Raw genomic sequence first — 13,366 nt, forward strand, 5'->3', positions numbered from 1 at the left:
AAAGTATGGAGCTATCACCCAGAGAGGTGCAGAGAGGGGTTGGAGACAAAGAGCCTTGTGAAACCCTCAACTAAACCTACTGATTCTGATTCCTTAAGCCAGTGAGCCCCTTAATTTTTTTTTAAACTTAAGCTAATTCAAGGTGGGTTTATGTCACTTGTAACCAAGAGAGTTCTCAATTATATAAAGGCCTAATACTCTCACTATTTAATGGCACCTGAGGCTGGATCAAAGCAATGCTATTTCTATAATCCTCTCTTTTCTAGCTTTCAGAGTTAGAACTAACTTGCAGGACCAAAAAAAAAAAAAAAAAAAAAAAAAAGGGAGCCATAAGATTTTTGATGCTCTAAGTACCTATTTTTAGTAATAAAAAAATCGAACTTAATTTTATAATAAAACATTCACTTTAAAGCGTAGCTACCACACATTTATGACATGCAAGAAACTCCCAACAGATAAACTACACCATACAGCCAGGACAGCTATTAGGTATAACCCCCATCACCTTATTATAAGGCCTCATATCCCAAAAGCTCTCTTATCCTGTTTTCCACAGGGCTTCAACAGCCAGGAAGATTCTGTGCATCTTTACTTCCTGCAGTTTGTATTAGAAAATAAGTATTTACATTTTAGTGTCAAAACACTAAGTAGACAGGCCTTCTCAAACTTTTCCCCCAACCCTATCTCCAGTTCCTAACCTACCAGGTTTCTTTGCTAGAATTGAGAGTTAGAATGGAATGCTGAATCTGAGTATGAGAAGAAAGATCTGGGTATGTATCACAACACTGTACTATGAGTCATTTATTACTCTGCCCCTGTGGATTCCAGGTACTGAAAGACCTTATCTACCAAACTGCATTATTTCAATATGACTTATCTTCCCATCTTAAAATTAAAATCTCACAGAATGTCCATCAGAATCTAAGCAGGAAAGAACGAGTTACTACCGCAGGCACTGAAAATAGTTCATGATCCCAAATAGTGCCTCCATAGACAAGCTGAGTATTAGGAGTCCAGCTGGGAACCACTACTCCACTCGTCTTCAGAGAAGCTTCCAGCTCCGGCCTTCCTATAGGCTTTGATCTTCTTCCCAGGAGTACAATACTAAAAACATGGATATTACCCTGAAAAAGCTCATTTGCATACTTAATTCAACTTTTACATAATGCCCATATTAGTTCAGTCTATATATAGAGAACTGAGTTGGCACAGATTTTAAAGATACTGTTTAAAAGAAAAAACACAAAAAAACTGTTTTGGTACAGATATAATCTGCTGTAGACAAAATGTGAACCAAATCTACCCTGTCCCTCAGTCCTTTTAACTGTACCATTTGTGATATTATCCTGGTTAAGAAATGAAGCAAAGATTACACACTTGTAAGATGAAAAAGCGGAGTTTTACCAAACAGCCTTATCATAAGTAATAAAAGCGGATGAAAATAAAAATTCAGAAAGTATATAAGGTTTCGAATGAAAAGTACAAGACATCCCTAGTGCACCAAATCCCATTTCCCAGAGAGAATTGCTTTCGACTGATACCGCCATAATTCCAAAAGTATTCATGCCTCTAGTTCATTTATTTATCAACATTAAGTAATGGCTACTGACATTCAGATATGAAAGATGATGAACTTAGATCTTACATACCTCTCCTATTCCTGCTCTTACTCAGTATTTTTGTTGAATTCTTTTAGTTTAGGCAAACATGTTTTAAATTTTCATTAATTCTTTGTTTTCTGATTGCTCCTTTATCATAACCCATGCTTGTTTTGCAGACAAAGTATCACCTTGATCTGAGGATGCTAACTTAAAATCTGTACAAGTTCTTTTCCATGAATTATTTCTTCTGAGGACAGCTGTTCTGCTCATTCTTCTTCCTGCTTTATGCTGCCTGACTGCCTCTATGGTCTCATCTTTTTCGGTAGATTGCTCCTATTGTAAAAGAACTAGGTTGGTAATATAGGTGGCTAGTGATCCTCTCCATGGCTGCTGAGTTTGTCGCTTTCTCTGTAAATCTCATCCCTAAATGGGAGAGCTGGCCTAGGAATCTGCACACGTGGGCAGGACTTGTCAAGTGGCTGTCCCTCTCCCCACTTTTAGGATACAGGCAAGGAAAGGTAGAGAAGCTAATACTCCCATGCCCCCTTCTAGTGGGTGTCAGCCCCACTTGGAGCCCTCACCCCTTTCCCAGAACAAACTGCTCAATATTTTTAGAGTAACCTCCTGACTTCAGCCTGGAGCTGACAAACCACGCAGCCACTCTGCAGACAGCGCCTCCATCAGCCACCTCCATCCCTGGCCTGCAAATGGCTCTTGTGTGTGCTCTGAGCTGGGACTCCCTCCACAGCATACATCCACCAGTATGACACCACTGGGCTTCCTTGTCCAGAAATTCAGTAACATCTCTCATCTTTGAAGAATTTATTCCTCTATGTTCTTCCTGTCATTTCAAAAAGATTTCGAGAAGAGAAAATACAAGTATTGGGTCTACGATCTTAAAATCGGAAGCTCCCCCAAAAGAACATATGTTTAAATGTCTTTTTGCTTTAAGTCTCACCTATTAACTCCTTTAATACCTGTCTCAATTATTTCCCTAGACCAGAACTGAAACACTATTTTCTAAATCCTTTCAACTATTCTGTATGCAGTTATACCAGGTTCTTTAATTTGTTTATATTTTACCTGTTTCTTGAACGCTTGCAAGACTGTTTCTCTAACTCATGAAAGCTCCTCAACAGCAGGGCTCATAGGTGATATTTCTGTGACACCTCACATCCTTCACTATTCCATTCCCAATAAAAAAACTCACAAACAAAGTAAGACATACAGGAGACACTAAAAATATACTGGATAAGTAAATGAGCAGGCGTTTATCAAGCATTATTTGGTAGGAACTATTTCTGAACAGAGTTGGTAAAGGTCCACTATGCACCAGACTCTAACTTATAAAGCACTGAGGATCAGACAGTAAGCAATCCAGATGCTCTAAAGAAAACTAAGGAATGGAGACTTAGTCCAAAGCTTCAGAGGTGGGTCTCTGCCATTATCATTTGGATTTCTTCCCTAATATAAAGCCCAGGGTGTTCCAAGCACAGGGTCTCTACTCAGAATTCATACACATCTTTCTATGAGGGTACTTCAAAAACTTCATGGAAAGATCTTTTAATTCTATTTTTCCCACAAACTTTGTGAAGTACCCTCATATTTGTCTTCTTTATTCTAATAAAAGATCAGAATGTAAAAACAAGTCTCCCAACAGAAAGAAGCCAGCAGTGGATTCTCCTGAACCTAAAGGAGGCTCAATAAAGATCACTCTAAACAAAGACAGGTGACTGACCCTGGAACAGTGAGACAGAGCTACCAGCTTCTGTGAGGAAGAAAGCTAGTTGAATTTTACTACCCTTCCTGTATCACACAGTTTTCAGCTAACTGTAGCAACCAGACAGCTCAAATGGTTATATAATCAGAAGGCCTGGGGTTTAACACTTTCCAGAAGCAACCATCACAGAAGAAAACAAGAAAAGGTAAAACTAAGCTACTAAGCTTATTGGATTTGTGAGAAAAATCTGCTCTGGGTTGATAAACCAAAACAAACTGGGGTGAAAGGCTGAAGCACAGAAATTGGTGCTGATCACACCACCCATTTCTTTTACTCATCTTGGTTTTTCATTCCTAGCAAATGTTAAATATAAAATCTTAAATATGCTCCATTTTTCTCTGATCTTTCATCTGGGACCTGTGTTTCTCAAAGGATGATCTAAGAACCAGCTATACTCTAATTACCCGTGAGACTTGAATTGCAGATTCCTGGGCTCCACCCCAGACTTAATAATTCCTTCTTTCTGGGGATGTGGTCAGGGAATCTATTGTTCTCAAGAGCTGTTCAGGTGATTCCCTAGGCACAGCAAAGTCTGAGAACCAGAGATCCAGGTAGATAGCCCTCCACTTGGGACAGCACACTGATTAATTTCTTGACTTTCAAGAGAGAATATAAACCACTCTGACATGTGTGGAAATTCCAAAGCTTATGCTCTGCCCTCAACCAGCAACATGAACACCAAAATGCAAGACACCCTAGCTTTCAAAAGCAACCTCCAACTCAGTCAAAATGCTTGACTCCCTATTTAAGAGAGGGCTGGCCATCAACCTACTCCTCAGGTACTCACTCCATGGATATCAAGAAAAGCACCAGAAGGCATCATACTCAGTTGGAATGGGTCATCTTTCTCATTCACAGAGCTGTGCTTTAACACCAGGAAGCTGAGTTTTACTATTTCAAGAAAGAGAAAAATGAAATTCACAGGCACATAGAAGCATTAGACACAAAATCTGGTGTTGAGGACAGTACTCATTACATCATGTAATGTTCCCAGGAAGAAATCTCTTTCTCAATTCGTAAAAACTAGACTTCCCTGAGGAACTGGAATGTTGCTTCTCTAAGACCAAAGCATTTTCCCAAAGCCTTTATCAATATTTCATAACCCGCACGATCTGACACCTGCCTTTCCAATCCCCTGCTCCAGCTAGAAAGGTCATGTATGTCTATTTATGTACAGGCCTGTAGATATGTTTCTATGTATACACACATGCAAGTACATCTGTATATGTCTTCTTACGCGAGTGGCCCCAATCCTCTTTGGAAAAATATGCTATAATTTAAAAACAGTGCAGGTAAATAAGCTATACTAAGTGAAATTTTAATTTCAGTCAGGGAAGTGACAGAGCCTAATTTAGCTTCCCGGAGGAGATTCCTTGCTTAAGTTTCATACGATAAAGGGGTAAACTAAACTCATGCTCAAAAATAATTTGAAAAGAAAGAGAGAAAGAGAGGGTGGTTTAAATAAAAAAAGTCTTCTCCTACATGGGAGTTTTGGGCTCCTATCCCCTAAGCATTAAATGAATATTCATCACTATTAATATCATCCTTGAAAAGGAATATTTTCTAGACTCAACCTATCACCTACTTAAGAAAGGAGTCACGATTAATGGTCTGTTTGCTGCCTCTCAAATGCAAAATGAAAAAGCAAAGGAAAAAGCTGGAGCCCTTTTAGTCCTTGAAAGAATACGATGAAGAAAGCAAACTGACTTCTATAGAGGAGGGGCCATTTCCTACAAATAAAAAACCATTTTCTCTGACACTGGAATCTCCCCATTTCCATTCCTGACCTTCCCTAGCAAGGCATAAAGAAACAATAAAGCCTGTGTGTAGGGGGGAGGGGGAGTTACAGTCAGGTGAACCTGTAGTCAAATCCTGACAATGTTACCCATTAGTTTTGTGACTCGGATAAGTTACTTAATTTTTAAACTTTCATTTCTTTGATTATAAAATGGAGACATCACCTACTCTCAATTAACAATGGGAGTTATAAGATATCTCACATGGGTCCTATTTTCAGGGAGAAGAGCTCTATCTATTTGTTCTTGGAATAGAAGTAAATTATATATGTACAAGTAAAATATTATGCACAAACCTGACAAATCTCTCTGGTGTTAGGCCCCTAGGTACGTGAAAGACAAAGGCATAATGGTCCTGACCTAAGGCACTTAACTTTTGTTGAAGAGACAAGTCATACACACATGAAAACCACAGTTAATGACTGAAAGGTGGCCTGCTGCAAAGGCAAACATACAAGTCCCGGAATCAGGAAGCCTGAGTTTATAACACGCCACAGTAAATGACCCTAGACAAGACACTTCTCTGTGAGTCTCCATTTCCCTGACTATAATACAACAGCATTAGACCAAATCTCTTTTAGCCTTCCCAGGTCTAAAGTCTATGACTTTTTTTTTTTTGGTGGCTGGCAGGTAAAGGGATCCAAACCCTTGACCTTGGTATTACAAGGCTGTACTCTAACCAACTAAGCCAACCGGCCAGCCCTTAAAGTCTATGATTTATAATGACAAAGGGCAGGTTCAGAGGGGACACACAGGCACACTGGTTTGGGTAAGCTCTGTGGAGGAACTGGGACTTGCACTCAGACCTGAAGAATGGAACAGATACCAGAAGAAGGACAAAGGACATAATGGCTGGGAGAAACAGCAAGAGCAATCCAAAGGAGAAATGAGTCAAGTACCTCTAAGGGCTAATGAGTTAATCTAGCTGGGAGGTCTGTTGCCAGAGGTGGAAAGGCAGGCAGATGTCAGACCCCAAAGAGTATGAATAAGAGAAAAAGGAGTCTGGATTTTGTCCTGGAGGCAAAAGGAACAATCAGGAGGCAAGAGGAACAATCAGAAGTTTCTAAGCAGGTATAAGTTGTAAGAGGGAAAACTATTTCCCTATCCCCATGTTTTCATAAGGAAAAGCATGTTTTATTCTCAATGAGGGAACAATACTGGAAACATAATTTCTGTCCTTCAAACTCATCTCACTTATCTGACTGGAGACATACCTGACTGGCAATTCTGGGAAAAGGAATAGCATCCATGGCCCAGTGTTCTCTCCTGTCATTCAGTGATTTCCTGCAGTTCTAGTGGATAAACGCAACTGAGGGAGTAACCAGAAGCCTGATTCTGGCCACAAGCCAATGGAAGTTCTTCAATCCAGCTTATCAATAATAAAGCTGATAACTGGATCTCCATTACTGTTGACTATTTCCCAACTGATTTAGAATTGATAGAGAAGAATGGGGAATGTGATTTACCAATACCACCACCGACTGCCAACATAAATAAGGTAACAGTAGGGCTTCAGAAAGACTACCCAGGTGGCAGCTGGCAAGATGGACTAAAGGAGGAAATGGCTATAAATCAGGTGTGCAGCTCTTATGGTAATCCAAGCATTCAGTGAATCATTTATAACCATCAAGTATTATCCAGCATCTAATCAATAACTGCTCAAATCAAAACATGCACTTGAGCCAATCTGCTAGAGTAAATCAAAGAGCACAAAAAACTAAGACTTTACTAACACATTTTAATCAATTAGTGTCCTTTAATAACTAAAACTGCTTCTGCTGACCACTAGGCTCATTAATTAAAGGAACCAAAACAATTTTATAAACATATAAAGGAGAAGAAATCAAAGGCTAACCACTCTAGAACCCTATTGGGGCTACATGGAAGAATTCTATTATATTACAGGTCAATATTATACAGCCCCAAAATAAAGAAAGAGAAGGCTTTGTGTAACTTGCCCACATTTCTATAGAGATAACCATCTCTACCTAGCTGTCAGCCTCCTCTCAAAGGGTGTCTCCTGGATTTCTAAACCTTAAGAGGTTCTGCTGTCTTCTAAGCGAGCAGCCCTTGAAAACACCACTGAGCACTTCTCCAACTCACTTATATTTCACAGAGCCTAATCAGATCAAAATTAAGTTCCTTTAATTATTGCTATATATACATATATATAACAAAACCTGTTTTTCATTAGTCAAAATCCTGATTTTACCTGTACATTTGTCACCCCAGCTTGTTTTGTGAAATGCCTCCTCATTCCCCTAAAATGGAATTTAGGGCCATGTCTATATACTCATCAGTTTGTTTCATATACCACACAATGTAAGTGTAAATTCCTTTAGGTAAAGGAGGTCAGTAAAATGGTAAATATCAAAGACCAGTGGCTGAGTTCACATAGGTTTACTACTGCCTTTTACATCCAAACCAGACTTCTCGCTGGGGTTGTGAAACCCTCCTCTAATTTCCCTAATTCTCAAACACTAACCTCATTCCTTGTTGTTCTCTGCAATTACCAAAAAGTCACTCCACTAGCTCATGTCTGATTCTTCCTCACACACAGTATCCAAAGTAATGTGGAGATGAAAATTATTTGCAGAAGCCAAAGAGTCACTCTGTCATCTCATGCACACATTGGAGATCAGAGTATCCTCACTAGGTTCACTGAGAAACAAAGCTTGTAAAGTTTTCATTAGTTAGAATCCTGATTCTGCCTACCTCTCTTGACCTTCTATAAGAAATTTTACAGCCATCCTCTTTAAACTACATTCCTAGGATGTTTGATAAACAAAAGATGAAATCCCCTACCAGGCAGAAGGGAGTAAATACAATGAGGTAAAATTTTAATTTGGACTGGGAAATTATCCATCTGGTCCCAACAAACTGTCCTGAAAAAGAAGTGGACCATAGAGTAAGCTCCAAGTTGCAGCATATACCACTTTAAAATGTTCTGACTCTTTAAAACTTCCTCTCTCATGCCTGCCTCAACACAGGTCTGATGGCCTCATTATTTTATGTTCTGTTAGCACTCGCATCAGTCTCTGCATTTTTATGGGTGCTCTTGGTCTGATATAATACATAGATATAGACGTTCTGCCTCTGCACTTAGATCTCATCTAAGCTTCTTTTTTTTGGCAGCTGGCCAGTACAAGGATCGAATCCCAGACCTTGGTGTTATCAGCACCATGCTCTAACCAACTGAGCTAACTGGCCAGCCCTCTGCGCTTAGATTTAAAAACATAAATTCCTTATAGAGGGGGCCATTTTTTGTGTGTGTGTTTCCTCAAAAAGTTTAAATATAACTTTCTGCACAAAGTATTTAGAAAGAGACAAAATGAAAAACTACATTTGTACACAGGTGTCAAACACTGAGTTCCCTATGCCATCCTAACAGACTCTATAGCTGCAATGCATCTGTATCCATGCCCTCTGATCTCTCTACAAGTCACTATGGGCTCCACCAGTCTCATTCACTCAACATTTCCTGAGCACCTGTCAGTATGTCAGGCCTGTGCCACACACTGAACTAGAGAAATGGATCAGGAATGGCCTGGTACTCAAAGGTTAGAGCCTAAGGGAAGGAAGTCAGTGCTCTTCTAGCTGGAATGTTACATACACCCATGGCTCTTCCAGGCCACCTGTGCCACTGATTCCCACGACTATGCATCCTTCTCACAGCTGCTCCTCTGCCACTCTACACTGCTGCCATTCCAAAAATCACCGCCCTAGAGCGACACTGGTAGTATAGTGGTGAAGAGCATCACTGCTGTTCCAAAAATCACTTCTCTCCCTGTATCATACCTGGGACGCCCCTTGCCTTACACCTTGTGCATGTCAACATTTTAATTCTTCTTAATCCATAAGGAATGGCAAGAAATCACATGGCCAGAATTAACTAAGGTTGTCTTTCTCTCATTAGAAGGTAAGAAAAACGGTTTCATTGTTAGCTAAAAGCTAATACGGACACAAAGAAAATATAAACATGAGATTTAAGGAGCCCATCTACACACGAGACAAGATACCAGCCACCACCTAGAGAATGCTAAGTTCTAAGTATACAAACCAAAAAGGGCTGCTGGGTTTGAAAAGGGTAGGGAATTCTTGGAGTATCCTAAAAATACAAATGTTGTTTCTGAAACACAACTCCAGGAATGCCACCAGAAAACAGTAACCTCCAAGAACAGCCCCTTGCATTAGACCCATGTAAAATGAGGTATGAAGCTGAGGCCCACAGAAGTGCAGTAAAGTTATGCCTCAGGGCTTTGGCTAACGCCAAAGGCAAACATCCTGCAAGCAGAGGCAAGAGCTGGGAGCAGGAAAACAGGGACACACCTGGCCTTCTTGGACTTTGTCCTGGCTGTAGAATCAGTGCAGCTCCTCTTCTCTTTGGCCTCCTTGGTGCCTGAGGCCTCCCGTGGCTTCCTCGTCTTCTTGGCGCCATCCTTCTGCTTCAGCTCCTTGGGCTCCTTGGCCTTCCTTGGCTCCTTGGCCTTCCTGGTTTCCTTTGGTTCTTTAGGTTCTCGCTTCCTCTTTGGCTTGGGCTCTCTGTCTTTGCTTCCCTTTGCTGCACCCTCTTGCTCTCCTGGCTCCTTTTTCTTCCGTTTTTTCTTCACTCCAGTACCTCCTCCTCCACTGTCCTCCATCCCATTATGGGATGTCGTTTTCCTAGGAAAAAGGGTAGCAGCTTCCTCTTCAGCAGCATACAGGTCGTTCTGGGGCAGACAGTGACTAGTAACATCTTCAATCTTCTCTTCCTGATCAGTGCTGCAGTCAAATGGGGATGGAGATTTGTAGTCAAAATTGACAGAGGCATCAGACATTGGAGAGTGATTCAGAACTTTAAAATTTGACAACTGTAAAAGAGAGAGAAACAAGCACATTATCATTCCACTGCATGCTTCATACAAAGAGTACTATTAAGTTTGAACCCATGGATTTGTTCAACGAATGCTTACTGAGTTCCTACTGTACTAGGCCTTAGGTATATAGTGGCAAACAGGACACATATGGACTGTGCCTTTTAGGAGCTGTACCAATTTGTTGTTGGCATATTATGTAAAAACAAAAAATAAACAAACAAAAAAACCCATGTATGTAAAAACCTAAAGGATCTCCACTTTATACAAGAAATATGAAACCCGTTTTAAGATTTATTTCTAACACAGGCAATTAAAATAGTCTTCCACAAAATATCTTTAGATGCCACTAGCAGACACAAAATCCTAGGCACACTGTTCTGACCCAGAATGGTATTTATCATGCTAATACACAAAAGTTACTATTCACATGTGTTCTGAGACTTTGGTCATGAATAAGGTGACATCACTGGGGTGATAATGATGTGTATCAAACTAAGTGTGCTTCCTTTATTTCCCCAAATCTTTGTTCTCACCTATCATTAAGCTGCATCAAAATTCAGCTGCGTTGATTTTTCAAGAAGAATATCAGGATCATTCAAAGTTTTGCCTTTGATTTTAAATAAAAACGGTGTTGTTCTGTATGACCATCTAATTTAGCCACAGACTTTGGCCATTTGCAAAAACCAAACTACTGATAAAGGAGGAAGCTTTACTGTGATAGATGCCATTAGGGAGGATGTGTCACAGGGCCGAAGGCAGCCCTAAAAAGGAAGTTTCAAAACTGTTTTTGAGCACTATCAAATAAAAGAGCAGCTCCCAAAGTGACCCCTTTTAAGGAAACATCCCTCTGGAAGTAGAAGTTACATCTCATTCTTTCAGGTCTGGTGTAGTAAAAAAATATTTGCTATTTCATAACCAAGCTACGGTTGGCAATAATCAGAAAATAACATGGGTGATAGTTTCAGGGAACAACACACTATCCTTGGTCAGAAACAAAGAAACAACTTAAGGAGAGCCTGGGAGGGAAAAGCAGGCTTTCCAGGAAGATGGTTTCAATGAACTTTGGATGAAACTTAGAAATAGCACCACTTGTGAGTAGCCTGCTTTCCTCACAAGAGGCCTGGTGTGTGCTAAAGGGCACAGACACTTGCCCAGGTGGAGTAGTCTCCCTCCAGTATGCCGTTACCCAATCTGTACTCAGACTTCCTGGTCCACCCTGGGAGTGATGGAGACTGCAAAATTCAGCTGCATATTTCCCATTCTGTTTTTTCCATTTCCCTTCCCTAGTCTAATGCTCCCAAACATTAACACTGAGAATCCCAGGAGAAAAAGATGAAAGAAATGAAAGATTTTCTGGATTTTTATCATAAATAAAGTCCAGCCTCATAAAAAAGCCTAAATCCAGAGGGAATTGGTCATTGTGGCAGGCAGGAAGACAATTCAGTTGACTACCTCATTGCTGATTCAGTACTTAAAATGGCTTAGGAAAAAGAGGAGCTAAGTACATAAAAGGAATCAAATACAAGAAAATGGTTAAGGTGGTAAATTTTATGCCATGTGTTTTTTTACCACAATTAAAAAACTTTTTTTTAATGAAATGTAAGGCAAAAAGAAACCCAGCATTGGGATGACAGGTATCCACTTAAAGCTTGGATACTGTGAGTGCATAACCATCCTTGGGATACTACTGAATTCTGTGCCAGGGACACTTATCCCTCAGGGAACAAGTTTTTGCTTAACATGCTAGGTTGGACAGACTAAAAAAGCAAGAGATACAGGTTTGTATATTAAAGAGACTTTCAAAGACAACACAGAAAAGACCTAATTCCACCAAGGCAGCTAGCTATCTGTAGGTCAGACACTCTCTTCAACTTATTCAACTCACACCTCATGTCGAGGTCTCTTTTCTGAAGGAACTCCAAAGAAACTGCAGGCAGGTGGAAGTAAGGGGATATTCAGTTATTTTACTAAGCACAAGCACACATTATGCAAGGCATGTTTCATGATCTCTAACCTTTATAACAACCCTACAAGGTAGGTCAGTATAAAGATGCCCATTTTGCACATATAAAATGGAAGATTAGTATGCCCAAGGCCATACAGCTAGTGAGTCAAGGAGTCTGGATCTGAACTCTGAATGCTCATTTCATTGAGCACTGTATGACCTCCCAGGGAACTAGAACAATTGCTAGGTCACCACACCAGCACAATGAGACTTCGTTAGATATGTGATGTAGTATACAATTACTTTGGGAAAAGGTGAGGCAGTTCTTCATAAAACTAAACATACACCATCTGATGTCCTCCCAGCAATTCCACTCCCAAGAATTACAGATTACTGTCTAGTCTATCCCCTCATCTTACAGGTAAGATAATCAGTTTAGAGAGATGAAGCAACTTGCCAAGGTTATATTCCAAGAGAGTAGAAAAAGGAAAACCCAAGAAATGCAGCACAATTATTCAATGCCGAAAAGGGGAAAGTATCCCAAAAGGCAGATGTTAATAATAATAAAAATAAATACAAAATTATAATTTCAAAAGTAAAGAACCCACCAGAGTGTTGTTTTTATTTTTAAAACACCTTGTTGGGAGCTTGGAAAAGATATTTGTTGAGGATTAAAAAATGTAAGACAAAAATATTTCCTTCATGTGTCTCAAGATTAGTAGTGGAAAATGCCAGGAGTCTAAATAAAGAAGTTTCAGCTTCTACTAAGGACATTAAATGACTATGTTGAAAAAGGCCCTAAAAGGAACACTTCAGAGATGATGAGCCACAAGGTGTCAACAATATTTTATATTTCATCAACAATTTAAATAGAGGCGAGAATCTAGACAAGGATAAAATAAAGAGGGGCCAACTATAAAAAATGCGACAATGCTAACTCATAAACTGCACTGATAGTAATAAAATCTACTTCTCTGATTCAAAATTATCTATCAACAATACTCCTGGAAAAGACACTTTAAGATCTGAATGTAGATAAACTGGATTCAGGTCAACTGAAAAGGATTTAAGAACTAACAGAAAGATTATGGTCCAGGACACTGGTTCCCAAGCAGAGTTACAAGGACAAATGTGGAACAAATCTGGGACAAGCCTTTAAGAATCACTCAAGTAATTGGAAATCAAAATAGATTAATTATGAAAATCATCAAGAATACTGGGTCTGTTTGTTACAGAATCTTCTTCAGTTATAACCTCAGTAGGCTTTTCTTCCAAACTTTTTCAATAAGGAGGCCTGGAAATAATTTGCTAAAACTCAGACATCTGTAACCACTAATTGTAGGCACATTAGGTTGGAAAAAATTAAGCAAGCATATTTCACTCTATAT

General features: G+C 39.7%; 1 protein-coding gene across 1 annotated transcript in view; it reads right to left on the reverse strand.

The window, feature by feature from the left end:
* The window catches only part of CHD6 (chromodomain helicase DNA binding protein 6), a 199,976-nt gene that overhangs the window by 118,936 nt on the left and 67,674 nt on the right, over positions 1–13,366 (reverse strand). Inside the window, exon 3 of the mRNA XM_063092193.1 lies at positions 9,507–10,027. Coding sequence (XP_062948263.1) covers positions 9,507–10,027 — 521 coding nt within the window. The remainder of the gene's footprint in view (positions 1–9,506; positions 10,028–13,366) is intronic.

Source organism: Cynocephalus volans, chromosome 1 (assembly GCF_027409185.1).
Source record: "Cynocephalus volans isolate mCynVol1 chromosome 1, mCynVol1.pri, whole genome shotgun sequence".
Taxonomy (NCBI): domain Eukaryota; kingdom Metazoa; phylum Chordata; class Mammalia; order Dermoptera; family Cynocephalidae; genus Cynocephalus; species Cynocephalus volans.